We start from the raw sequence: 27,200 nt of genomic DNA on the forward strand, positions 1-27,200 counted from the left end.
TCCATGGAGAAATTCCTGAATGTCCCAAAAGATGTCTCTATGATTCTAAGTGAAGGTAGCAGATATTTAGGGTGTTAGTCAAAGAGGTTTTTGAAGGAGCAAGTTTCGAGCCTTCTCCCATCCATTCCTGACCTTAACCAAATCCTAGGTTAGATGTGGCCTGAGGGATTCAGGTGGTACATCCTGATAAGGGAGTTAAGAGTACAAGTGGTACCCACAATGCTCCCAGTTGGGGGTTCCCTTTGCTCTAGGCTGAACCACAGGGGGCTAATTGTCTGGCATTCTGACTCATTGTCCCATGCTTTATGGGTCTCATCTGTACTGTTTGTTGAAGGGGCAGCTGGCACTACCCAGGGTGTCAGCTTATGCCTGAGAAGGGATGTTTGAGGCCAGAGGGACCTGGCAGGTCTTTCTTATCCCTGGTGAATGAGTAGAGGATTTCTTTGAAAAGTTTAGGCAAGTGGCAGAAAAATGTCACTGGGAAAAGAGGAATAAAAATAAGGAGGGAGAAAACTTGATGGGGATGTTAAGCGGAGAAGCCTTTATCTTGGCCATTCTGGCCCCATGCCCATTCTCTACCCTACTCTGATTCCTAGATCTACCATCTCCTCCCCCAATGCCCTCAACCTACTTCAATCCTCCCTCTCTCCAGGGTCCCCACTGAAGCAGTAGGAGGCAGATCCGGGCTCTAAATAAATCCACAAGCTCATCTTCCTTCTTTCCTTTCCTTGTGCCAGGCAAGAGCGGTGCTGCAGCCTGCCCACACACTCACCAGGCAAGGGGGGCACCACCAGGGCACCATGCCAACTTCCAGCAGCTCCACAGCACTGTGCCTCTGGCTGCCTTGTGTGAGGGGAAAGAAAGAACTTGGGTCTCCTGGGTCTGGCTTGGCAGGACAGCCTTGCCTTCTCCAAGGTAATGGCAGGGTGCTAGGTCTGTGCGCTAAGAGCAGATCATAAGATTTAAACTAGATGAGACCTTAGAAAACATCTACTCCGACACTCTCATTTTACAGATGAAGGAACTGAGGCCCAGAGAGGTGAAATTATTTGCCTGAGGTCAAGTTCTTAGTAAGCAGCAGAGTCAGGTTTGGAGCAAAGGTCTACTGACTACAATTCCAGTACTCTTTTTACTATACCATATTGCCTCTGGTGTGTGACACAGAGGAAGAAGTACTAGCTTGGGAGTTTGAAGAGCTGCCTTCAAATGGCACCTCTGATACTACTTAAATGACCCTGGACAAGTGACTTAAACTCTCTTTGCCTGAGTTTCCTCATCTCTAATTGAACTAGAAGACCTCTGAGGTCCCTTCCAATTCTGGGTCTGTGATCTTTATCCATGATCCCATCTGTTTAGAGACATCTATTTATAACCTAAAACTAAGTCAACATAAATTAATTCAATTCTTCATCTCCCACCTTTAAGTGGGGGCAAGGGAGGAAGGAGAACAATTTAATCTCGATGCCCCGAACAGGTAGGTAAGTTGAGGCTGGGAGTGGATGAATTGTTGATATGTGTTTTGGATGTAGTTTTCATGCGGGAAATTACTTGCGAGGTTGAAGGTACAAACTGAGATCCTCTAATCCTCCTCCAAATCCTAGCATATATTAAACTCGTTACCTACTATGTCACTGTGCTAGGAGTGATACCAACATGAATTAGGAGGGACATAGAATATGTCCAACATGAATACTGGAGGAGGGACATAGAATAAATATTAGATCATCCCTGTTTACATTCTCAGAGAGGAATAAAAGGCAAATATTATAGGAAATCAAATGTTAGGATAGGTGTCCACAAGAGGTACAAATAAGGTGCCATGAAAGACAGAGAAACCACTTCAAACTTGAGGGTGGGTGAAAGAAAATAATGAAGCTGACTCTCAAGTAAGTAGTTAATAAAGAATGAACATTTGTGGGTCAGATACCCAAATGATTCTTCCTGATTCTGCCCAGGGGGCAGAAAGAGGAGACAGCTTATATAACAGTGACTGAGGGTTGGGGTGGTAGTGGAAGGGAGTCTCCAAATGCTTCTAAATGCCATAAGACTGAGGGACATTCCCATAGTCCAACCCTTAGCAGAATTAGGCCTACCTTCAAACCTAAGAAGACATCTAACTGCTAGGGGTATAATAAATGTTTATTGTATGAATGAATAAATGGGAATTCCATTCTATTATTTTACTCTCAGGGAAGGTGGAGCACAGTGAGTAGGTTGCTCTTTTGTGTAAAATCAAAGACTCCATCAAAATCAAGTCTCCATCATCCTTTTCCCATGGTTCCAGGTCACCTTTTTTTTTTTTTTTAAAGAATGTGACGTCTGGAGACTGGACCTTATGTGGAATGGAAAGCTATGGTGGGAGGGCAGATTTGTGTCCCAGGTGCGGTTTCTTCTCATACCTAGGTGGTCTCTATCCCCGATCAAGAAGCTTTGGCTCCCTCTGTCAAAAGTTTTCTTAGATTTAAAGGTACACGGGAGTCCTAAGGCTATGTTTGTAAGCCTAGGAATATCCAGGAAGTTGATCTGATGCCCCTCCATCTATTCTCTTAGCAAACTGTCTCTCATCTAAACTTTTCATCCCTTGAACAGAATCAGACTCAAGATTTCCTGTCTTCTAGATACAATGAAGCAATTCAATGCAGTGAAATGGAGACATCATGTAAGGCAAAGAGCATTGACTTTAGAGTCAGAGGTCTGAATCCAAGTAATAGCTCTGCTGCTTGTTATCAGTGTAACCACATGCTATTTGCTTCTCAGAGTCTCAGTTTCTTCATCTATATCTTGTGGGGGTTTGAATAAAGTCCCGTCCAACTTTAAATGCTGTGAACAAAGCTGTTCAAAACTTTTATCCTGAGGGGCTCCCTTCATAGAGGGGGAAACTAAGATAGGAAGATTCCTTGTCCAGTTATCTGCCCTTCTCTATTTCTTGTTTCTTTCTTAAGCCCCAGAGAAAATCCTGTACACTCAACAATCTGCTACTCACTGTCCTTACACTCAAGGACCCTTGATTTTAGAGAAAGGATACACTGCATCTAGAACATCATGGAATCCAAGTAATTCAATTGTACCTTCCCCAAATTCTCCTTGCCTGAGTTGCTTGGCACCAGCATAGGTCTCTCTAGAGCCTGGCATCTTGTGGGGATGGTAAGAGGGTGGGTCAAAGAACGTCAGGTGGGTAGGTGGGGCCTTTCCTCACAGGTGCTTGGGAGCTGATGCCAAGGGAGACAGCTTTGTGTTGGCTTAGTCTGGAGCTGCACCCAGCTCTGATGCCCTAACAAATGCGGGAGGAGAAGGCACCAGGAAGTGACTACCAGAAGTTGGCACTCATATTTCCCTTTTCAACCTGAGAGGAGGCAGGAACTGAAGAGGGTGGGATCTTAGTGCCCAGGGAGAAGATGGGTATAAGTAGACAAGAGAGGGTCAGTGCCATGCATATCTGATTTTGTTGTTGTTGTGCTTCAGCCAGCTCCCTATGACTGTCATGTATCTTGAAAGGGCACTATTCAATCGGATCCTTTAGGAGAGGGACAGGATTCCTGGGTGTTAACCCTGTGTCTGGGGTTTCCTCTGTTTGCCATGAAAGACAGGATGAAGCAGGGAAGAGAGGGAAAAAAGGAAGTATAGCAGGTATTATATAAAGATAGTACTAATAAGTTAGCTTAGCAGTTCAAGTCCAAGTGTGGTGGGGGATGGACAGAGTAGATCCTGGCAAACACAGCTTTTGGTGGCTTTTTGACCAGCTTCTATAACTTGATGCTCCAGCTATGAGGTCATGTGATAGTGTGAGGACAATAGAATTCTGGCAATTCTCCCTCCTCCTCCTTCCCCATGGAAGAGGTGAGAGGGAGAGTATTATAACAATTTCAGGGTACTCTCCTGGCTTTTGCAGTCTCCATACCGCCTTTATATAGGATGTATCCTCTCTGGTAGTGCTCAACCCTGGGATCACTGCCTCTCTCTCCACCTAGGGTTCAGCAGATTCCTATACTAGCCGACCTTCTTTGGACTCATACCCCTCCCTGGAGGAGGACAGGGAGAGTGCCTGTCGAGAGGTGGAGAGCCAGGCTCAGCAGCAGCTGGAGAGAGCCAAGGTATCCAGTATGTCCACCTGTCCTGTCACTCCTGATTCTTTGGCCTTCCCCATCCATCTTACTTTTACTCTTAGAGTACCACGAGTTAGGGAAGGAGGAAAACTCAGAAACCGAGGAGTTCCTTGCCCTTCTTCTCATCTGTATTCTTTGCTAATCCTTCTCTTAGCACAAACCAGTGGCATTTGCTGTGAGGACCAATGTCAGTTACTGTGGGGTGCTGGATGAGGAGTGCCCTGTCCAGGGCTCAGGCGTCAACTTTGAAGCCAGAGATTTCCTGCATATCAAAGAGGTGAACTTTGTCCTGTTCCCAGTCTCCTGAATTTCCTAGGTCTCCCACTGAGATTCCAGCCCCTATGAACTTTCAAATTACCATCTGAACATTAGGACCCTAACTCTCCAATCCCCAAAGACTAGGTCCCCAACCTCACCAACTCTTACTATTCTCCTTGCCTCCTCCCCTTAATTTCTCTTCTTTCACTTCCCTCTTCCTAGGGGTCTCATGGAAACTTATGGAGAACACCCCTCAGTTCCTTCCCCATCTTTGGGGGGTGAGTCAGGGATGAGGTGGAAGAACCCCTAACACCCTGTTGGGATGAGAAGGGGTCAAGGTTCTGAGCAAATCCCCTAGACCCTCATTTTCCTCTGGAGGCTGCTAGGTGGCTCAGGGGAGTAAGCTAGGAATGTGGTGGCAGGAAGACATAAGTTCAAATTCTGCTCAAGATCAAATGAGATATAATATGTAAAGAGTTTTTCAAATCTTAAAATGCTTTATAAATGCTAGCTATTATTATTACATTCCCTTCTTGCCTTCCACCCAGGCCAAATCACTGACCTATTCTCTGGCTCCAAACTTAGGATCTAAAACTGTGGAGAAGAAATGAGGAAGTAATTGCCTCTTCTCCTGCACCTTTTTCCAAATTCCTGAACTGCCTTCCTTATCTGTTTCTAGAAATACAACAATGACTGGTGGATTGGGAGGCTAGTGAAGGAGGGTGGGGATATTGCCTTCATCCCCAGCCCTCAGCATCTGGAAACCATACGTCTCAAGCAAGAACAGAAGGCGAGGTATGGGACAGGCATTAATATTGGGAGAGCTAAGTATACTGAAAAGCAGGAGCCACTTACAGTCTACATTTCTCTTCTCTCTATTCAACCCTCCTCCCCACTCCACTCTTCTAATCCGGGTCTAACTTCAGGAGATCTGGGAACCCGTCTGGTGACATCGGCAACCGCCGTTCCCCTCCCCCATCTCTAGGTAATCTCCTCCCTTCCCATTTCAGGTGGATAAAGGGTCCAAGGCGGGAGGGAGAGATCTTCTCATAATGGCTGATCGGGAAGAGGGTGAGGGGAGGGAAAGGTATAGTACTGGGGGAAGCTGGCACCTCTCCCACAAGTTGGGGCCACCCTCACCCCATTGACTAGTGTGGGTGTGGGTGTGGGTATGGGGAAGACAGGGGCCACCATGTCTCTCCCAGGGCTCCCTCCCCCCTCACCAACCTCAGTCTCTTATTTCCTTTTCCAAAAAGCCAAACAGAAGCAAAAGCAGGTGAGTGCAAGGATGGGGTCATGGGCTAGGGAGGCTCAGAATTTATGGGGAACTGTTAGAATTTCCCCCCACCAGGCTCCCCAGTACCCCTCTTCTCCTCTAAGCCAGAACAAAGGAAGTGGAAATTGAGTCAGCTGCCCAATCCAGGAGAAATTTTGTGGGGAGGGTAATCTAGGAGCTCTCAGGAGGGGAGGATAGTGAGAATATAGCTGAGAACTTAGGGCAGAGCTTGAAGAGGAAACCCTTCCTCACTTTCCACATGGTAGGGCAAGTCCCTACCTTCACCTCTCTCCCCCTACCTTTCCATCTTATACACTTTCTACAACTCTAGGACCTCTAATTTTAGGAAATGAAGCAGAGCAAGGAAGGAAACTGAGGACAAGAGGTCTGGAAGGATCAAGGCATCCTGATTTTCTGCTTGCCCTCCAATACCTCCCTGCTGCTACCCTCAACCCTATTTATCCTACCCATATCCAATGAATAGTCATACGTAGTGCATTAGGGAGGAGAAGTGTCCTTTAATGAATGATGGGACCTCATGTGGCTGTGATGTTCTCTGCCCTCTTCAGGCAGAACATGTGCCCCCATATGATGTGGTACCCTCCATGCGACCTGTGGTGCTTGTGGGGCCTTCCTTGAAAGGCTATGAGGTAAGTAGGGCAGTGGTCTGTCAGTCCAACTCCCCATCTTGACTATGTGCCCCAAGCCCCTTGGAGACATCCACTGTCCAGGGCATGGATCCCATGGCAAGATCTCAGAGAATGCCAAAGGCAACAAGGAGATCTGATCCCCTACCCAGTGGAATAATGGATATATGGGAGTGAGGGACCATGTTATGGAGGATGGAGCATGCTGTCTCTTTCTACAGGGCTTTTATATCCAATCAATCTAAGTGTTTCCATACCCTAACCCATCAGGTCACAGACATGATGCAGAAGGCACTCTTCGACTTTCTCAAGCATCGATTTGATGGCAGGTGAGTCTCACCTGCCATATAGAGTGGAGTCACACTCCCTAATCCACTGTGCCTGCAATGCAGTAATTTTTGAGGGGGTAATTAGTGGCTAAACTTGGAGAGGCATTAGGAGTCGAGCTCTCTTGGCTTTATAGTCCAGTAGTGACCCTCCATTCCATTTCTTCTACTCTCCAGGATCTCCATTACTCGAGTCACAGCTGACCTCTCTCTGGCAAAGAGATCGGTGCTCAACAACCCAGGCAAAAGAACTATAATTGAACGCTCTACAGCCCGATCCAGCATTGGTGAGAACCCTTCCCAGTTCACGTAAAGCTCCTCCTAGTTCCCAGATGCCTTATTCCCTCTACCCCCTCCATTTGCTCTCAACCTCATCACATCCCATTGCTGCTCCACCCATGCTACAATGCCATCCCATCACCCATTCCTACCAAGGTACTCTCATTCCCACTCTCAGTCCTACAGAAAGCTGAAACAGAATGTTTTTAAGAAACTCTTCGACCCAACAAATATTTAAGCCTTACGAGTATATGGAACTGGGCTAGGTACTGGAGATTCGCATTAGATAGCCACTGCCCTCAAGGAATTTACAATCTAAAACATTTATGGTCACAAGGCAGTGTGGGGGAAGGTAGACTCTTGGAAACCTCCCAAAGTCCTGGAGTTTCCCCCTCTGGGGGTGGGGGGAACCTGCTGACCACTCCCCCCACAGCTGAGGTGCAGAGTGAGATCGAGCGGATCTTCGAGTTGGCCAAGTCTCTGCAGCTGGTAGTGCTGGATGCCGACACCATCAACCACCCTGCCCAGCTGGCTAAGACCTCTCTGGCCCCCATCATCGTATATGTCAAAGTGTCCTCACCCAAGGTCAGCAGGGAGGTGCAAGGGGGATGGGGATGGTGCCAATCTGGGTCCCCCAAACCTACCAGGGATGAGCCTGCTTAACTTGGTGTCTGAAGCATGTTTGTGCTCTCTTCCTGCCCACTGGCAGCTGGGCTTATTTTCCCTTATATCTTTCATAGTCACCATACCCAGCTCCACTCATGTCCCTGAAGACAGCATACCCAGAACCTCCCTCATTTCCTCAAATGACATCATGCCCAATTTGACTCATGACCCGTCCCGAGAGACACTGTGCCCTTGATTCGTCCCCTAGGTGCTTCATCGTCTGATCCGCTCCCGGGGAAAGTCACAGATGAAACACGTGAATGTTCAGATGATGGCATATGACAAGCTGGTACAGTGCCCACCAGTGAGTGCATTAACTCTGCTCCAACTTTACTTTTTAGGGTCTGGTTGGGGTGGATTGTGGGCAGTATGGAAGCAGCAGCTTGGATCTTCATATGTAACCTTAGGCAAGATGCTTAACCCCTCTGGGCCTGAGTTTCTTCATCTGTAAAATGCTGGAGTTGGATTAGATGACCTCTGAGACCCCTTCCAACTTGATCTGTGATGTCTCATGCTTGCTCCCTTCCTCTCCCTCCTGCCCCCATCTCCAAGGAATCTTTTGATGTGATCCTGGATGAAAACCAGCTGGAAGATGCCTGTGAGCACCTGGCTGAGTACTTGGAAGTGTACTGGAGAGCTACTCACTACCCAGCCCCAGGGCCCGGCCTGCTGGGCCCACCCAGTGCCATCTCTGACCTTCAGGTGACCAGACTGCCCTCAGACCAAGTACCTTAGTTACTATTTCCTTTCTAAACTGTTGTCAAGACAGACATACTAGTCTTCAAGTCTCTGGGGAGTAAGGGACAATGAGTTGGTTTAGCCGATAGTTTCTATTAGTGGGAAGAACTGAAACAAGACAGGATGAAGGGTTGATGGGCAGGGAAGGCAAACTGCGATATAGGTGGAAAAGAGGAAAGTCAAGAGAATTCGACCTGTGTATACCTGGGAGGAGAGGAAAACACAGCACTCATCTCCTTTCCGACTTGGGTGCAGTGCCATAGAGATGATTGGGAAAAGTGTGGTTAAATTCCAGTCCCCCATTTCTGAGGAAGCAAATCACCTTAAGTGTGGTCAGGAAGAGACTCATTCTAGTTCCTCTTTCCTCCCCATCTCAAGCTCTGCCTGCCTAGAATGTGGTTGGGGAAAGGATGAGAGGGAAGTCAGTTTTGATTTTGCCTTGATGTCATGCCCAGAACCAGCAGCTGCTGGGGGAGCGAGGAGGAGAGTGCTCACCCCTGGAGCGGGACAGCCTGATGCCTTCAGATGAGGCCAGTGAGAGCTCACACCAAGCGTGGACTGGATCTTCTCAGCGAAGTTCTCACCATCTAGAGGACGAGTACACCGACGTCTATCAAGATCTGTACCAGCCACATCGTCAACACACATCAGGGCTACCCAGTGCCAATGGACAGGACCCTCAAGACCGGCTCCTGGCCCGGAACTCGGAGCATAATTACAATGAAAGGAACTGGCAACGCAACCGGCCTTGGCCTAAGGACAGCTACTGAACTCCTCCCTCGTGCCCTGCCCTGGTCCGTCCAAGGGAGCGGAGCAGGAAATGGGGAATAGCAGTGCACGAGCTTACCGGCAGGTTGGAGTTAAGCTAGCATTAGGCTGGCACTAGGCTTAGCCCCCTAGGTCCCCTTGCCCAGCTCTGGACCCCAATATTCCAAGAGCTATAGGTGGCCCTTTTACCTTCTGGGCTAGGGACCCCCATGCTCTCCACTTTCCAAGTACTAGCTGTATACAGTTTTATACCCCTGGCACCTTTGTCTTCTCTCCCGCACAAGAAGCTGTCCTCACTGGGCAGCACCCTTAAGTCCAAGATTCCTGTAGAAATGGCCTTCCATTTCTTCCAGACTCAGGAAAGGGATGTCCCCCCAAAGGTGACTGGGAGATGAGAAGGGGTCATGGCAAGGGACAGTGCCAAGGTCCAGTAGAGTAAGGGTCCTATTGCTCCATCGGCCAAGGGATTCAGACTTTGGGGTCCTTATAGGACCCCTCTAGCCCTGAAATCACACACAAGAAATGAGACAATCACCCCATTTCCACACCTGAATTTCGCTTCTATTCATCCATTCAGTGGTCAAGGTGTGGAGGATGGGATAGGAGTGGAGATGACAAGAGCAATCACCAAACTATGTTGGGGAGAGAGAAAGGGACCACTTGGAGATCGTAGGGTGGAATAAAGTCAAGAACAGGAGACAGGTGGGCGCTCACATCTTCTAGGATTCTTCTGACCTGAGTGTTTACCCTTCAAAACTGGGGTCTGAGGGGAAGGAGAAGCAAGGGTACAGAAGTCAAAAAGGAATTAGTAGGGAAGTAGCAGCATTGAGAATATTGAACACTCCTGGGGCCCCTCATCTGCTCCTTTTTCCTTTAATTCCTTCTCTATCCTGTCATGACCAATGGGGGCCATGGACCCCAAATTTTTCTTCCTGCCTCATATACACAACTATTTAAGTTACAGTTAGGCCAGAGGAGAGAAAAGGAGCAGAGGTGGGGAGTCTCTTCTGGCTTCTGGACAACCTAACTGCATCCCTCCCATATGACTGTGTAGCTGAGCCCAAGCCCCACGTGGCCATGACCTCCACCCCGCTGTCATCACCAATAAATATCATGTACTGCCCCACTGCACCCCACCCCATCCTTCCCAGGGTCAATGTCTTTTGTATTGAGTATGAATGTCATACTGGCTGACTGATGTCTGGAGTGGAATGAAGAAATTATCTAGTTTTCCCTAAAGAACCCACCGAGTTAGTGGACAAAGAGGAGAGAAATGAGGTTTACGTTGTCCGCCGACTGCTATATCCAAGAACTTAGAGGAAGAAATATTCAGCAGAACGTAAGGGAATGAGGAAGAAAGGAGGCGGGGTTTGGTCTAGGTCTCATGTTTCCTAATTTCTTTTCTTCAGGGACTCAGGATCCCCAGGCCATAGACAGCCAGGTCCCCTTCCACCTCTAAACTCACAATCCTTTTGTAACTTAGATTATGAGCAGCATAATGGAAAGTGTAATGGGCCAGGATTCTTCCCTTAACAATATTGGTAACTCAGAAGCAAATCATTTCATCTGTTTGGGCCTCAAAATGTGGTAGTTGGGTTAAAAAATTTTCAAAGCCAATTTAGCACTGAGATTCTGTGACTAGATACATCAAGTATTCCTTTAGTCATGACTCCATTTCCTCCTAGAATATGTCTAGCCCCTTCTGATGGGCAAAGGTACGTTAGTAACAGTGAGTGAATGGCAGCTATCATGGGAGGGAGTGTGGTACTAAGTCTTTAGCTTAGGTTCCCAGTTATAAACTATCTTACTGGTTTTTACCTTGAGCTGCTGGCACTGGCACAGGTCTGGTTCTAAGCATGTGGAATTCACCATGGCCCAGGAAAAGCAGTCCTGGCCCTGCTTCCCTGATCTTTTCCTGTGGGCAGTGAACTCCAGATAACCACAAAGGACCTGAGGCTAAAAGGACACAGTGTTGGACACAACTGTGCTCTTACCTGAGGTATCAACCATCCCCACATTTCAAAAACACACCAACAAGCTGGCTGCCCTTTTACCTCAAAACTCCCTGCAGGATATTCAATGTATTCATGGAAATAAGGGCAGGACATCATTGCCATCCTGCTGTTTATCTCACAAAAGCACCCCCATACAAACATAGAATGCTCCTAAGTCTGTCTGGTGCACGTCTTCTCTGGGTTCCAATGTCAGTTCCTTTTTCCAACCCTTCCAATGCCCTTTTGGATCTGCACTGACTCCAAATGAATTTAGTAAAAATGAGCCCTGCTCTCCCATACTATTCCCACATATATCTAGAAACTAGGTTTTTCTTTTGTTTCTGTCTTCAAAATCTCAGGCAATGTCTAGGAGGTGAGCCAGGACCCAGGACTGACTAAACACATACATAATGTTTATATATTTATTCCCAGAACATACAAATTTTCATCTCAGAGAATAGAAAACAGAACTGTTCACAGCTAGTAATTGAGATTCAGACAGCAGTCCTACTCTGACCCCACAATATCTGTTTAAAAAAAAATATTCCCCTTGGGCCAGAAGTGGCCTGAGTATGCAGAACATTTTCTCCCTGGCACAGCAGCTATACACAGGTCAAATGCTCCTGACTTGCTTTATAAGCCAAATGGGAAAAGGTGATCAAGGTGACCATGAAGAAAAGCTGCCAATGTCAAAGAGCCTTCATGGTATCAGTACCCCCAGATCACTCCAGGCAACGCTGCTGTGGCTTAGTGCAATCAGAAGACTGTGCCAAAGAAGGTTCCATCTAGGCACCAAGGGGCCTCTTCAGTCTAGAGGAAAATGCCAACCCAATGCCCAACCAAGAGCCAGAGGGAAGTCTCTACTATCCTAGGAGAGCCCACAGATGGGCATGGTGAGGCCAGAGTTTGCAGCTGTTTACTTCACTACTACTCTAACCCCCACCCGTCATCTCCCCTTACAGCCCTAATCACGGGCATCGGGACCTGTCCGTGGGATTAGGCAGGATGGTCTTAAATGCTCCCGTCAGCCTCCATCACCCAGCGGGAAGCCAAAAGAAGCAGCAGCAGGAAGCCACAGAGCATCTCCCGGGGAAAGGGCTGCGGAGTCAGGCAAAGATGGTCTCCTCCCGACGTTTCTTGGTGAGGATGGTGCCTGGCTTGTGCTGAGCGTCGGGGTGGTTGGCCAGCTCTGGGGGACAGGATGACACAGGGCTTTCTAGTATGGCCTGCTTCAGCTCATAGAAAACAGCAGAGTCCTCCTTGGTGAGAAAGGTGATAGCTACACCACTCTTGCCTGCTCTCCCTGTACGTCCAATACGGTGAATATAATCTGCAGAGTTGGAGAGAAGGTTATAATTAGGTACAAGTCCATTTCATTAATAATTTATCTCCTGGCTAAGTGGGATCTGGAAACTCTACCCTGCTGTTCTTCCTGCATCTGGAGTTGCTACTCCTTGTCCTCCAGGGCACTTCATTTTCCTGAGACTGTTTGGCTGGGACTGTCCCAGGAGCCACAATTTAGAACTTCAGGACTTGTTTCCACATCCCACTACCTTTGCCCCACTCTTTCCCCCAACATCCTAGGGGCATTATTTTTTCCCCCAAAGGACAGGGGTCCAGATCACTGGGATGTGAAAGCAAGATAAGGTAGGAGAAAGAGCTGAAGATCTTCCCAAGATGAGGGACAAACGTGGCTCTTAGCTGAAAACGCTGGAGAGAAGGATTTCCTGGAGGTAGCACCTTTTGATACTGAGTGCTAGACGTGAAAGCAGTGGCCAAATGGGAATGACAGGCTTGAGAGATTGTCACGGCACACTCTGGATTGAGGCAACTTAATTTCCTTCTTACCTTCGATATTTTTGGCCATGTCATAGTTGACAACCATAGATACGTCCTGAATATCAATACCACGACCAGCCACATCTGTGGCCACCAATATGTCCTTTGCACCAGCTTTGAGATTGGAGAGTGCAAATTCACGCTGCTCTTGCCCCTTCCCACCATGCAGTGTGCAAGCATTGTACTGTGGAGAGAGGAAGAAGGTCAGGAGAGAGTACTTCATTCAGAAAAGGACAGAAGCATTGCTGAAGGGACTGAGAAAAGAGACCCTGATTCGGAGGAGAGTGCAGCAGAACTGAAGCGAATACTTCAGTACCCGAGGCGGGAGGCACTATGAGAAAGAATGACTGAGAGAAGTGAAATCAGAATGGGTAAAGGAGAAGATGAAGAGTGGGAGGGTCGGATGGGGTAAATATGGGAAGAAAAGCAGAGGGGAGAATGAAGAGATCAGGCAGGACAGGGGATGGGAAGAAGAGGGACATATACAGGACTGAGTTGGTGAAGGGTGAGAGTGCAGTGGAAGGAATACACTCAATCACCACCACTAGAGAGAAGGAGCCTGGACTGTAGGACTTGACCTCATCCCCAACTCTGGGCTTTTTAGAGGCCCACTTTACTTTGCATTCCCAGACCCCTGACAGAAGCAGTGAAGAATCTTTCCTAGCCCCATTAAATCTGAAGAGGACTCAACCACAGACTGCTGCGGTTGTCCCTGCTAGGCTGACGTGGCTCTCCCTGACCCTGAGATCATTCCCATCATACTGTCCTTGGCTTCTAGGATCCTGAAAAAGGGACAGAAAAGGGTTAGAAAGGAATCCCATAGTTTGTGGCCAGTGCCCATCAGTCTAGGTTTCTTTCTTCCCCCAACACTCACCCCCATCTTCTCTAGGGACTTGGCAAGCACATCGCAGCCCTTCTTTTGGTTGACGAAGATGATGATGGGTGGGTCAAAGCCTTGCTCCAATATTGCTAAGAGTTTTTTCCTGGATTAAGAGAAAGATGAGTAAAAGGCAGGATCCTGCAAATGAGCTCTCCAACCCACTGACTGGACACCCAGAACCACAGGAAAGGGGCCTGCAATGGAAAGACCTACTTTACCCCAATGTAGGCTCCCAAGGCTGCCTGGCACTACTAGCTGGCAAAGGAAAAATAGCAGAGCAGAGTAAGCAACCCCAATTTACCACTCTGAGTCTTAAAATCTATCATCCTAGTCCCCTCCTCACTCTGTCTCTAATCAACACTTCACTCCCAAACCAGCTCTGGTTATCTATGCCCCGATTCAGATGAGAGGTATCTTAGAGACCCTTCCCACCCCATCTTACCCTAGTCAGACTGCCCTTTGTACCTTTTCTCTGACTCTGACATGAGGAACACCTTCTGCTCCACACGTTCATGGGGCTTGCCTGCAGAGCCAATGTACACCACAGCCGGACGCCGCAGGTAGCTGCGGGCCAGACGTTCCACTGCTGGAGGCATGGTGGCTGTAAACATGACTGTCTGTAGGAAAAAAAGACTACCATCTCAATCCTTTATATCCTTTCACTCCCACCTGACAGTTTAACCTAGGCTGCAGGACCTAAGGTGCTATGTATGAATATTAGCTTTAAAATGAAATTTATGCCTTAAAATGCTGAAAAAAAAAAACAAGGAAAACCATAATGTCATTTAAAGAGTGGAGAGCTCTCATGGGCTCTTGACTTTCAGGGTAATGGTAACAATGGAGTCATACTTGTTAGACACTAAAGAACTCTTTAAAGGTCTGGGTTAAATGCCTTAGCCTCCAAAGCCACTGCCTAATCATATCCTCAGTGCCACAGTATCATGCCTGGTTAACAGTCTTCTCTGCCACCAACTTGGGCAAAAAAAGTACCCTCAGGATGAGCAGGTTGTTGGAGCATGCCCAAACCCCCTGAGCCTCGTCCAGAGATCCAGTCTTACCTGGCGGTACTTATGCTTGCCTGACTCAAAGTTTGCCAACATCTTCTCTGGATCCTCAGCCTCATCTGTATCTGGCTTCTGGTTGCTGACAGGCATGTGCTCAAGGATCTTCTGCACATCTGGCTCGAAGCCCATGTCAATCATCCTGTCGGCTTCATCCAGGACTACGTAGGTGCAGCGGCTCAGGACGAGGTAACGGTTCTCAAGCACATCAATCAGTCTTCCTGGGGTGGCAATGACAATCTGCAAGAAGACAATTCTTTTCTTCTCCTTCCCATTTATAGTTTCTTCCTGAGGAATGGTGCATCAATCCTGGGACATTTTTACCCCTGATGCATTTCAGCCCAACTATGTCTGGCAGTGCAAAGCGGCCAAAAATGATGCCCTCCCAAAACCACTTCAGATTCCTCCAAGAATGAATGAACTAAATAAGTGAGGAGGGTGAGTAGAGATAAGATCCAAGGGAACTTTCTAAGGAGAAAGGACATATGAAGGTGGAATTCTATAAAGAGAGGGATAGAGGCAGGCAACCAAAGGCAGAAAGGCTGGGCCTTAGCACCCTAATTCTTCTGAAGAGATGCTTCATCCTTCCCTCTCCAACTCTGGGAGGAGAACCACATTTCGAACTTGCAAATTTACTCCCAGAGTGAGTTTAGAGGTTTATAGAGTGTCAATTAGCCAGGTAAGACATATTATTTTTAATTCCACTAAATACCCATAGAAGGAGCTCTCAAACAAGCACCAAAGTCTGACACAATGGAGATTCCCCTGAACCAGATGGTTGGCTTGCTGGCTAAACAAACAAACCTCACAGCCCATGCGCAGCCTGAAGCCTTGGTCCTCTCGGGAGATGCCACCAATGACAGCCACAGTTCGGATACCTAAGGGTTTCCCAAACTTGATAGTCTCCTCTTCAATCTGCTGGGCCAACTCACGGGTAGGAGCCAAGATAATCGCATAGGGGCCCTGGTCCGACTCTTCAATCCTGTGACAAATGAAACCACCCCATTGTCATCAAACCTCAGTTCTACCTCTAATAGACCACTTCCCTCCTTCCTGTTCTGCAGGCAGGTCTTAAGGAGGTACAATCATCCTTAGGGGAAGCTGCAGAGTAAGGGTCATATTTAGACTGGCAGGGCTCTCCAACTTCTTCTAATTTCTCACCCACCTCTGGGCAGGACAGGCCTAGCCCTAGCCTAGGAAGAAGAAAGTCTTTCCTATTCTTAAGGTCATTGGAACAGAAGATACTAAAATTTTACTCATCAACTATTCCAGTGCTTCACACCATGCACAGCCAAGAAATTCTTCCTAATGTTTAAACTAAATCTCTCCTTCTGTACTTTAAGTCTGTTTTTTCTTGTTCAGATGTTAAGGGAAACAGAAATTAGCCATTTACCCCTCACAAACTAGAAAACAATTATTAAATCATCCTCTATATTCTCAACAGTGTCAGCTCCTTTCACCATGCCTGAGTGATAGAGAAGAGTGCTGAACTAGGGGTTAGAAAAACTAGATTCCAGTGACAGTTCTTTTTCTCACTAGTTATGTGACCCTGGATAATCTACTAAATCTCTCTGAGCCTCAGTTTCCTTGTCTGAAGAATAGGGGGTTGAACTAGATTACCTGAAAGTCCCTTTCCAGCTATAAAGTCCTATATCCTGTGACCCTGTCTGTGGTCCTACTCCTTTGCTCTGGACCTCATTTAAGACCTTCTGCAGTGGAGAACCCCTCAATGGATCCATGTTTAGAGGGGGCCTGCTCACTGAAGAGGCAGAAAAAAGAATTCAGACAGTTCATTTGTTGCCTCTGCCCTCTTCCACCCAGCTTCATCCACTCCATCATGTGTCACCTGTCAATTTTGGGAAGGGTGGTTATCCAGACCAGCAAGGGGATAAGGAAGGCTGCTGTCTTGCCACTGCCGGTCTCAGCCACACCAATGATGTCACGATTCTGTAATCCAATAGGAATTGCCTGGCGCTGGATAGGTGTTGGTTCCTGCAGAGACCCAAGGAAGGATCAGTAAGTCCATACAGGATCATTCTGCCAGGGCTGGTGCTCAAGTGGGGGATACACTCACCAAGTGGGGTTCTAAGGTAAAGGGACATAGGAAATAAATAGAAATACCAACAGGCCTAAGCTTTTTGAAAGAGAATGCCCAGTTAGTCAGAAGGGACAGCAGGTAGGGAAGAGGCCAAGTTCTTGTACCTATGCCACACAGGATCTCCCTGGCTCCACTCACCTTATAGCCACACTTGTCAATGACCTCCAGAATGTGTGGGGGTAGTGAAGAGTCTTTCCAGGAGCGGATAGGATTGGGGATCTTACCACCCTTGGTGGTAATGCTGTAGTCTTCCCGGAAGATGCGCCAGTCTCTGTCTGTCATCTCATCCAGCTTTTTCTGAGACCAGTGCCTGTCATCCCAGCGCTGCTTAGCTTCTTTCTTCCGAAGTTTCCGAAGTCGTGCCCTGAGAGAAGAATCAGGAACCTCACACTCATTTCTGTAGGGACGTTACTTTTCACCCTGCCACCCTCAGCACTGGTCACTTACTCTTCTTGCTCCTTCTCTTCCAGAGTTCGCCGTTTCTCCATCAGGTCTCCATAGAAACGTGACTGTTCCCGTTTCTGCTGCTTCAGGTCAATGCCAGCAATAAAGCCTCGGCCTAACAACTGCACCTGGTGCCTTTCCTTGTACCTGGGAGTTGGAACGGAAAAGGACAGGACAAGTGGGTGTTCAGCGAGCAAGTCAGGAAGGCAGAAGAGCGACAAACCTCAGCTCCTCTTCCTGACCAGGAGAACAGGGCAAGGAACACTGTTCCAGTCAGTCGGTTCTCCCGTCTGCTACTGACTCATTCTCATCATTCCCACTCCACCATTTCTAGGGGTATCTTCACATACAAGGACCAAGACTTTGAGTCCAAAGCCACTCACAGTGGATTGTAGTCTATGGATGTGTCCTCGGAGGCGTCCCACTCAAAGACAAACTTCCTGTCGTTGAGGTGCCTCGTACGGCGCCGCTTCTTCACACCGCCCAGGTAGCGCTCCTGCACGAGAAAACACATCACTGACGGTGAGGCTTAGGTTCCACCAGCCCTTTTCACTTTCTCAGTGAGAGGCTGGTGAGGTAGATACCTTAATGGCATGTAGCTCCTTGCTCTTGTCCTTCTCTTCGCGGATCTTCTGCCTCCCTTCCTCATCCTCATTGCCATTCGTTTCTCTTTCCATTCTCTCCCTTCGTTCTCGGCGTTCCCGCTCTTGAGGGTCTTCTATAGGCCAGAAGAAAACAAAGGAAGGGTTAGCAGAAAAGAAGGAAGTGAACAGGAAAATAAGCACCGTAACAAGGAAAAAATGAAAGAAAATAAGTCCTGGTATAAGGAGAATTATGCTTCATGGCAAATCTACTATTTCATCTTGCCCACATATCAAGATCCAAGAGGTCTCTATTGTTCCCTAGTCTCTCTGTCATCCAACCCACATCATTTCATCTAGAAGCACACTCACCCAACATTTTCCTGCCCAGGTCTTGGAAGTGTTTCCTTTTCTTCCTCTCTTCCTCAATCAGCTTCTGCCTCTCTTCCACTTCCTGCTGCCGCCGTTTGAGTGCTTCAGCCTCTCTTTCCGCTTTAGAGAGGAACTTGGGCTGTAAAAATGATAAAGCTACAACACCATCTAACCGATCCAGAGAAAGGAAGGGGGTAAACCCAGAGTTCGAGGTAACAGGACTTCCACAGAGAAACAATCCATACATTGAAATTCTTACCTTGGCCTCAGCTTCCTCTTCAGCCTTCTTCTTGGCCAGAAGTTCCTCCAGAGATAAGGGCTGGGCCTGCAGACATAAATGGTACCTGTTACTGGCACATAAAACTCTCCTTTCTCTGAAGACGGTATCAAGTGGCAGTGAGTAAAGTAAAGGAATCTGTCCATTCCCTTACTTTTGGCTTCTTTTCCCCATGGTCATCATCTTCATCCTTCTTGGAATCTCTGTCCTTCCGCGATTTAGAGTCTTTTCCTCGGCCAGGGGATAAGCTTCAAGGGGAGGGGAAGAGAAAAATCCCACGTTACTGCCTTGTCTCAGGCCCTTTATTTATGCAAGCTCAGACTGAACCCCAGAGAGAGCATGACAGAAAAGCCGAGGAAGAGTCAGAATGCCACAAGACCTGCCAATCAACCACCTCTTAAGGGAATCATGGCAAGCAAGACAACTGTGCCTTGTCTATAGCTGAACATGGACTGAATCTCTGTTCTTTGTTTTACTTGAATTTGCTCCCTCAGAGGCTAAGTCAATATGAGGAAATGTCCTCAATTGGCCTTTACAAATGTCAAAGCTATTTTCTCCAAATTGGTTGTAGGCGTGAAAAAAAAATCTTACTTATCTGTAAATGATCCCAAATTAACATAAATGACTTCTTATATCCCATACAAGAGCCCTTGCAGTCCTTTTCCCATTTATTAACAAATATTCCCTCTTCCTCTAGCACCATTCTTTTTCTCCTAAAGTCTTCCACTTGAGGTTAAGCTATGAAGAATCTGAAATGACCTCCAAAATATCAGCATTTTGGAAAAGTATAACATTATTTCTTATTCATTTGTGAATAAATTGAGGCACTAAGTCATTACAATAACAAAACTGATAGATACTTAATAGACTTGTATTTTTCCCCCCTAAAATTACATCTAAAGTCAAAGGCTATATAAGAAGAATCTAGGGGGCAGCTCGGTGGCGCAGTAGATAGAGCACCAGCTCTGGAGTCAGGAGGACTTGAGTTCAAATCCAGCCTTAGACATATAACACTTACTAGCTGTGTGACTTTGGGCAAAGTCACTTAACCCCAATTGCCTCACCAAAAATAAATAAATTAATTAATTTTAAGAAATGAAGAAGAAGAAGAATCTAAAAAATTAAAATGTAGTAATTCAGTGTTTGATAACCCTAGGAATATAAAAATACTTGGAGAAGAATACTCTTTGATATGTACTGTTCAGGGGAAGCAATGTGGTAGGAATTAGGTTTAGACCAATATCTTGCACATATACCATAATAAGTATGAAATGGATACTAGTCTGACTATCAAAGATCAAACCACAAAAACAATTAGAAGAAAATAAGATCAGGGAACTTTCACAATGACTCTGGCTAGGAGGATTCTTAACCAAACAAGGGATAGATCTTTTAAAATAAAACAGATAATTTTGATTATATAAATTTGAAAAGCTTTTGCATGAACACAATCAATGCAACTAGGATAAAAGGTAAATCACAAATTGGGAAAATAAAAAGTTTGCATCAAATATCTCTGATAAGCATCAGATATCCAAGATCTCTAGGAAACTAACACAAATACGTAAGACCAAGAACCATTTCCCGATAAGTGATGAAAGGATATAAACAAATAGCTCTCAAAAGAAGAATTTCAAACTATTAAGAATCATATGAAACACTACCCCATGTTGCTCATAGTAAGGGAAATGTAAAAACAACTCTGGTGTTTCACTTCACATCCACCATTAACAATCACATGAAACACTATCCTGAGTTCCTAATAGTAAGAAAAACATCAAAAACAAAAACAAAAAATTGAGGTTTCACCTCACATCCAACAAATCGGCAATAATAATAAATGATGGAAAAAGTCAAGATCAGAGATGCCATGGAGAGACAGGTACACTAATGTGTTATTGGTGGAACTGCAAATTGGTCCAACCATTTTGGAAAGCAATTGGGGATTATGCAAAGAAAGTGAATAAAATTTACATCTCCTTTGACCCAGAGATCTCAATACAAGGCATATACACAGAGAAGATCAAAAGTAGAAACATTCTCAGATACAGCAAAAGATTAAATTAGTAGAGCTTAGTAGCAGCCACTGCATAATTTCAAATGCCTTTTTAATAAAAAGTAACATATGAACAAAGTCACCCCATGAGGTTAAATGCTTCATTGATTTTTATATAATTTTATTGCTAATTCATATTTTTATATCACTTTCATTTCTGAATCTATTCCTCCCCACTCCCTTACCCAGCAAGCCATCCCTTGTCACAAAGAAAAGGAAAAGGAAAAAAAAAAGCAGTTCAGCAAAACACATCAACCATGTCTAACAGAATAGGAAATGTTCCATACTCATAGCTCCCCCACTCTTGCAAAGAAAGAAGAGAGGTTATGTGCCAGTACTTTAAATCTGCTTTTCTATGAACTCAGGCCACTCATCACGCAGATGCAAAGGGCCAGGTGAGTTCATGCTCAGTCCTTTTCCTATTTCTCATCTACCTGGATCGTTTACGGTCCTTATCTCGTCTATGTCCATCCTTGTCCCGGTCCTTCTTGTTTCGATCCCTATCCTTGTCTCGATCTCGCTCTTTATGTCGCCTTTCTCTGAAAGATAACAAATTTAAGGAATCATTTACGTTATTCCTACTTCAACCATAAGAATCTCCCTTTCCTCTCTCTTTTCCTTTACCTCAAGCAATATTTTCCTTCATTATCACACTAAAGAAATGTTCCTCAAACTGGGAGATAGAGCTCTTAGGGAGATCATGAATGAGATCTAAAGCAGTCATGTAGATCTGTTATTATACTGAGGGAGAAAGAAGTTGCTAAGTGACAAACAACAGCTGATTGGTGTTGGTAATAACTCCAAATGACCTAGGATAAAGGTAAGGGATGTACTGAAATAGAGCTGGGCCAAGGCATATATGCACTTTGGGCAAAGGCTTGAAATTTTTCATCATCTCCATTAATTTTGCCAAGTATGAACACAATTTTACCCTTAAAAGAGTAGTTTATTTCAATTTTAGATCTGTAACAAGAGCAGCACAACAAAATTAGTTACTTATATGCCTTTAATAATAATCACAATACTTTCTGTGCTTTTAATGGCTGTAAAATCATTGGTCACGTTATTGAGATGAGTGTGATTTGTAGTGCTGTATGAATATGTACTTGGTCTATAGTCTTTACATTCCATGGAAATCTTCAGTTCTTTCTCAGCTTTTCCACACCGGACCCTCAACACACAAAGTAAATAGCAACAAAATATGATTTACAGAAACATTTCTATCACTTGATTTGTATTGTGCTGCACCAAACAGAGAATTCTCTGCCTTAGGACAGAGACTATGTCATTTTTATATCCTAACTATTTGGTGTAATGCCTTGTACATAGCAAGTACTTAATGTTTATTGAATTCAACTGAATTAAATTCTCATTGGTGTTACTTTCCACAAGAGGTTTTGAATCTTCATTTTAACAAGTATAATTAAACTTAACACAAAATAACATTACCTGTGGGCCTCTGAAACAACCAAGTTTTCTAGCCTTAGGTCTTCTATCTCCAGCCCCACTCCCCCACTCCTTTTTGCCACAGCCTAGCTGGCTGTCTGTTGTGCTCATACCAGGCCTAACTCTGTGACAAATGCAATGTGGAACCATGGGAGCCATCCCAAGGGCTAGGGTGGGCATGAGTTGGAATCTCCAGTTCTTTCCCCCACACCAGGCACATTTACCTCTCTGTGGACTTGGACCTGGAACGTGAACGAGAATGGCTGCCTCCTCGTCGTCTGTCTCTTGACCTGTGACGTTTCCGATCTTTGGAAGGGGAAGACTTTCGATCTCTGTCCCTCTCCCTCTCTCTATCAGGGGACCGTGACCTTTTCCTCTCTTCCTTAGAAGGCGATGCATCACGGTCCTTCTTATCAGTCAGCTCTCCTGCCATCTGTTGATGGACAAGGTGGTGGTAAGGAAACAGGGTGCTACTAAACCACAAAATCACCTCAAATTGGACATCTGAGGACAATGCTGTCAGTTAGCCTTACTTGGACCTGAATAACATGTCTAAGGTCCAGAAAGAATGCTGGGGGGGGACAGTAAAAATAGTAATAGTTAACATTTACTTAATGCTTTATGGCACACACACACACACACACACACACACACACACAAAATCTCATTTGATTCTTGTGACAACCCTGTGAAGTAGATGTTACATTTTATTTCATTTTAGAGATGAAAAGATTAGGCTTGAGAGAGGTTAAATAACTCGCACAGGGTCACATAGCTAGAATGTGTCTAGGGCAGGTTTTGAATTCTGAATCTTTCTGACTCCAAGCTCAGTACTTAATGCTACCACTCAGCTACCAAAATCTAAAGAAAAACTTAGAGGTTTGGAATTACAATCCATAAGGCTGTTGATCTCAAAAGAAACCTGGTTTTGGATACTACAACTTACCTTAGGTCAGACTAAGAAAACAGTACCATGCAGAACAAGAAGTCCTGGGGTCCTATTCCCCGTACTCAAACAGATCTCACTCTCCCAAGGACCTGAGACTTGGAAAGTAATACTGCTATTAGGGCCAAACAGATCTCACTACCTGGTTCAACTGCCATCCTGTCTGTATTACCTTGTCTCATCAAAGGGCTGAGCAAAAGTGATGTTCCCCCTTCTATCTGGGGCACTCTCAAGTCCCAACCTAAAGAGAACAACACTGCCACTTTTATTCACTATGGCTCAGTGTTTCCAAATGCCACTTGGTCCACCAAACCCACTCATAATCTGGGATTTCATCCTCTACAAGTCTAGATTATTGGTCCTCTAACTTCTCACCACAAAGTGGTCACACTCAAAGTGCAGGAGGTAGCTGTGTCCATAAAGGTATATGAACAAGAAGAGAAAAATCACGAATTCTCTATAATGGTCTGTGTCACTAGATTTATTAACATTGTAAGGAAGTATGCTGGTGACTGTCCCATTTTATACACTAACATTTGTAAAAACGAGGGAGCTGGACCAGAGGGCCCTTTGAGGTCCCTTCCAAATCTAAATCTATGATACTACAACTCTATGTAGCCCCAAGGAAAATTCTGTGGAAGTTGCTGGTATAGAGGTTTTTCTCCCTGCTTAAAGTAGCCTTTGCTCCACAGGGCCAAGTGGTAGAGGCAGGAGGACTATGGCAATTCCTTCCCCAATGAAGCCCTACACTCAAGGTATTTGAGCTCTTCAGGGTGATACAGCCTCTGTTCCCATAGTGCTTGTGCGTGAGTCAGGGGAGCTGTGTCCTTGACCAAGCAGAGCTTTTAGACTGTTTTCTCCAGAGCCATAAGGACCCTCAACAAACATTCCTGAGTTACACTGATTCCTTGATTCTTTCCCCACTTTCATTTTTCATATAATAAGTTACCAAGTGTTGTTGATTCTACTTTTCTAATATCTCTCACATCTGTCCCCTCTACCCTATTTCTATTACAAATACCCTAGTTAAATATTAGCACTCATTAGCACTGATGCCTAGACCAGCAGTCTCCCAAGTGGGGTATGCAAAATGATCTGCTGGGGTATAGGAAAAATATTTGAAATTCTATTTATATTTATCTAAAAAATAAAGTAAGCTTTGCTAATAGTTAATATTCTTTACGTTAGATGGGCAAGTGTCAACGTATGAGAGGTATTTTGAGGGGAGAGTCAGAGCTCCAGATTGCAAGGAAATGAGGATATTCCCCCTTTACGACATACTGCAACTGCAGTTTATATACGTGTCTGGTTAAATGGATCTACATCATCAACACCATCAACCAAGAAGCATGGAACACCTGAGTTCCAGCCTGGGCACTGTGCAAGCCCTAGGGAGATGAAGACAAAAATGAAATAGTCCCTGCCCTCCAGGAGCTTATATTTTATCTAATTTTAAGCAAACTACCCTCGCAAAATGGACATGTGTCTTTAAAAGATAATCTGCAAAGAAACCAAAGATTGAAGACAGTATAATGTACAATGTTTACTTAAAATTTAAGAAAACAAAAGGAAAGCAGTAAGGGTAATGTGGTAATTAGTCTCAGGCTCTGGGGCTGAGGTGGGTCTAACTAACCTATTCCTCATATTACAAGGTAAAAACAATGACAATCTAATCAGCTCTGACAAGATTCCACCCCAAATTAAAAAATAATAAAGAAAATAATTCGAAATATGAACACACATCCACTATCAATGACCCTCACCCTGAGTTTTTTAAAGTGCCTTGAGATGCTCAGATATATTTACCTAGTCCCATCCAGTCCCTCTCCTCTCTGGAGTCTCAATCCCACACTGCCAGATGTCTTCTGGACATTTCAACCTAGATGTCTCTAAAATGATTCAAACTCAGGGGGCAGAGCCAAGATGGCAGAGAGAGGGCAGGGATTCACCTGAGCTCTCCTCAAAACCCCTTCAAAAACCTTTAAATAATGCCCTAAAACAAATCCTGGAGTGGCAGAACCCACAAAAGGATGGGGTGAAACAATTTTCCAGCCCAAGACAACTTAAAAGTTTGGCAGGAAAGGCCTGTCACAAGCGGGTGAGAGTGGAGCACAGTTCAGAGCAGGCTGTGTCAGCACAGATCAGGCCCCAACAAACCAGGAGCAGGCCTTGGAAATCAATGAATCAGCAGCTACAATGGCTACTTCCAGAGCTCTCTGCCCACAGATGGTAAAGGGAGTCAAACAACTAGTCAGGAGATTACAGGGGTCTCTTTGCTGGTACGGGGAGGTAGGCCTCTGTTGCTTTGACCATACTCAGATCCAGGTCACAGTCCTGGATGGCAGTCCCAGAACAAGGAGGAGCACTAGCACATCAGAGCTTGCAGCCACGGTGGAACAGGGAACCTCATCACAGTTCCAGGGCAGAAAAGAGTGCTTGTGGTCGCTTACAGATCAGAGCATACATAGGTCAGGAGAGTAGTAAACACACCTCTTCATACCACCTTGTTAGAACTGAAAACTTACAGGTCCCTAGAAGTATCTCTGAAAACAGCTGCACAAAACCTCTGAAGCTCAGGACAGTGCACCCTCCACCCTGGACGCAGAGCCCAAATTCAATAAACAGTTAAAAGTCAAGTAATAGGCTGGGAAAATGAGCAATGGAAAAAAACTCTGACTACAGAAAGTTATCATGGTGACAAGGAAAATCAAAACACACACTCAGAAGAAGATAGCAAAGGCAAAGCTTCTACATCCAAAGCCTCCAAGAAAAATATGAATTGGTCTCAAGCCATGGAAGAGCCCCAAAAGGATTCTGAAAATCAAGTAAGAAAAGTAGAGGAGAAATTGGGAAAAGAAATGAGAGTGATGCAAGAAAATCATGAAAAATGAGTCAACAGTTTGGTGAAAGAGACACAAAAAATACTGAAGAAAATAACACCTTAAAAAACAGAATGGCCCATATGGTAAAAGAGGCACAAAAAGCCAACGAGAAGAATGCCTTAAAAAGCAGAATTGGCCAAATGGAAAAGGAGGTCCAAAAGCTCACTGAAGAAAATAATTCCTTAAAAATCAGAATGGAGCAAGTGGAAGCTAATGACTTTATGAGAAATGGAGAAATCATAAAACAAAATCAAAAGAATGAAAAAATAAAAGACATTGTGAAATATCTCACTGGAAAAACAACTGATCTGGAAAATAAGGCCAGGACAGAGAATTTAAAAATTATTAGACTAACTGAAAGCCATGATAAAAAAAGATACTATTTGCTAATTTTTTTCTTCATTTGTGTTTTGTTTCCTCTTTCTGGTGGTTCCTCCTATTGGTTCTAATTCTTATATCACTAATGTGAAAATATGTTTAATAGGAATGTATATGCATAGCCTACATCAGATTGTGCACCATCTTGGGGAGGGAGTTGGAGAGGGAGGGGGAGAAAAATTTAAAACTCAAAAGCTTATGGAAGTGATTGCTGATAAACCAAAATAAATTAATTTTTAAAAAAAGAGCCTAGCCATCATCTTTCAAGAAATTATCAAGGAAGGCAATGTGAAATATCTCATTAAAAAACAACTGACCTAGAAAACAGGTCCAGCATAGATAATTTAAAAATTACTGGGGCAGCTAGGTGGCGCAGTGGACACAACTCTGACCTTGGAGTCAGGAGGACCTGAGTTCAAATCTAGCCTCAGACACTTGATACTGACTAGCTGTGTGACCCTGGGCAAGTCACCTAACCCTGATTCCCTCACCAAAATAAATAAATAAATAAAATTACTGGACTTCCTGAAACCACCATCAAAAAAGGAGCCTAGACATCATCTTTCAATAAATTATCTAGGAAAATTGTCCTGATATACTAGAATCAGAGGATAAAATAGAAATGGAAAGAATCTACTGATCACCTACTAAAAGAGATCCCAAAATGAAAACTCCCAGGAATACTATAGTCAAATTCCAGAGCTCCCAGGTTAAGGAGAAAATATTGCAAGTGGCGAGAAACGATTCATGTATCACTGAGCCACAGTCAGGATAATACAGGATTTAGCAGCTTTTACATTAAAGAATCGGAGGACTTGGAACAGGATATTCTGGAGGGCAAAAGAGCTAGGATTACAACCAAGAATCACCTATTTAGCAAAACTG

At 45.1% G+C, this 27,200-nt stretch overlaps 2 protein-coding genes across 4 annotated transcripts in view; one reads left to right on the forward strand and one right to left on the reverse strand.

Moving 5' to 3' along the window:
- The window catches only part of CACNB3 (calcium voltage-gated channel auxiliary subunit beta 3), a 17,254-nt gene extending 7,062 nt beyond the window's left edge, over nt 1-10,192 (forward strand). For 2 of the 3 annotated variants that reach the window (XM_027844477.1, XM_027844476.1), the window contains exons 2-13: nt 3,969-4,091; nt 4,258-4,380; nt 5,041-5,156; nt 5,288-5,346; nt 5,618-5,637; nt 6,207-6,287; nt 6,555-6,613; nt 6,788-6,897; nt 7,323-7,474; nt 7,764-7,859; nt 8,108-8,257; nt 8,749-10,192. In XM_027844477.1, coding sequence (XP_027700278.1) covers nt 3,969-4,091; nt 4,258-4,380; nt 5,041-5,156; nt 5,288-5,346; nt 5,618-5,637; nt 6,207-6,287; nt 6,555-6,613; nt 6,788-6,897; nt 7,323-7,474; nt 7,764-7,859; nt 8,108-8,257; nt 8,749-9,063 — 1,404 coding nt within the window. In that variant the 3' untranslated portion in view covers nt 9,064-10,192. Of the gene's footprint in view, nt 1-2,600; nt 2,660-3,968; nt 4,092-4,257; nt 4,381-5,040; nt 5,157-5,287; nt 5,347-5,617; nt 5,638-6,206; nt 6,288-6,554; nt 6,614-6,787; nt 6,898-7,322; nt 7,475-7,763; nt 7,860-8,107; nt 8,258-8,748 lie in introns of those variants that run through there. The other variant, XM_027844478.1, reaches the window with a different exon arrangement.
- A 1,271-nt stretch (nt 10,193-11,463) lies between these two features.
- The window catches only part of DDX23 (DEAD-box helicase 23), a 20,767-nt gene continuing 5,030 nt past the window's right edge, over nt 11,464-27,200 (reverse strand). Inside the window, exons 2-17 of the mRNA XM_027844420.1 lie at nt 22,334-22,542; nt 21,098-21,202; nt 18,762-18,855; nt 18,590-18,655; nt 18,331-18,469; nt 17,962-18,095; nt 17,761-17,873; nt 17,381-17,524; nt 17,072-17,297; nt 16,682-16,827; nt 15,640-15,817; nt 14,833-15,075; nt 14,240-14,391; nt 13,769-13,877; nt 12,904-13,078; nt 11,464-12,385 (exon numbers count right to left, since the gene is read on the reverse strand). Of these exons, the coding sequence (XP_027700221.1) occupies nt 12,162-12,385; nt 12,904-13,078; nt 13,769-13,877; nt 14,240-14,391; nt 14,833-15,075; nt 15,640-15,817; nt 16,682-16,827; nt 17,072-17,297; nt 17,381-17,524; nt 17,761-17,873; nt 17,962-18,095; nt 18,331-18,469; nt 18,590-18,655; nt 18,762-18,855; nt 21,098-21,202; nt 22,334-22,542 (2,457 nt within the window). The 3' untranslated portion in view covers nt 11,464-12,161. The remainder of the gene's footprint in view (nt 12,386-12,903; nt 13,079-13,768; nt 13,878-14,239; nt 14,392-14,832; nt 15,076-15,639; nt 15,818-16,681; nt 16,828-17,071; nt 17,298-17,380; nt 17,525-17,760; nt 17,874-17,961; nt 18,096-18,330; nt 18,470-18,589; nt 18,656-18,761; nt 18,856-21,097; nt 21,203-22,333; nt 22,543-27,200) is intronic.

Source organism: Vombatus ursinus, unplaced genomic scaffold (assembly GCF_900497805.2).
Source record: "Vombatus ursinus unplaced genomic scaffold, bare-nosed wombat genome assembly UNPS02014941.1, whole genome shotgun sequence".
In the NCBI taxonomy this organism is placed as follows: Eukaryota; Metazoa; Chordata; class Mammalia; order Diprotodontia; family Vombatidae; genus Vombatus; species Vombatus ursinus.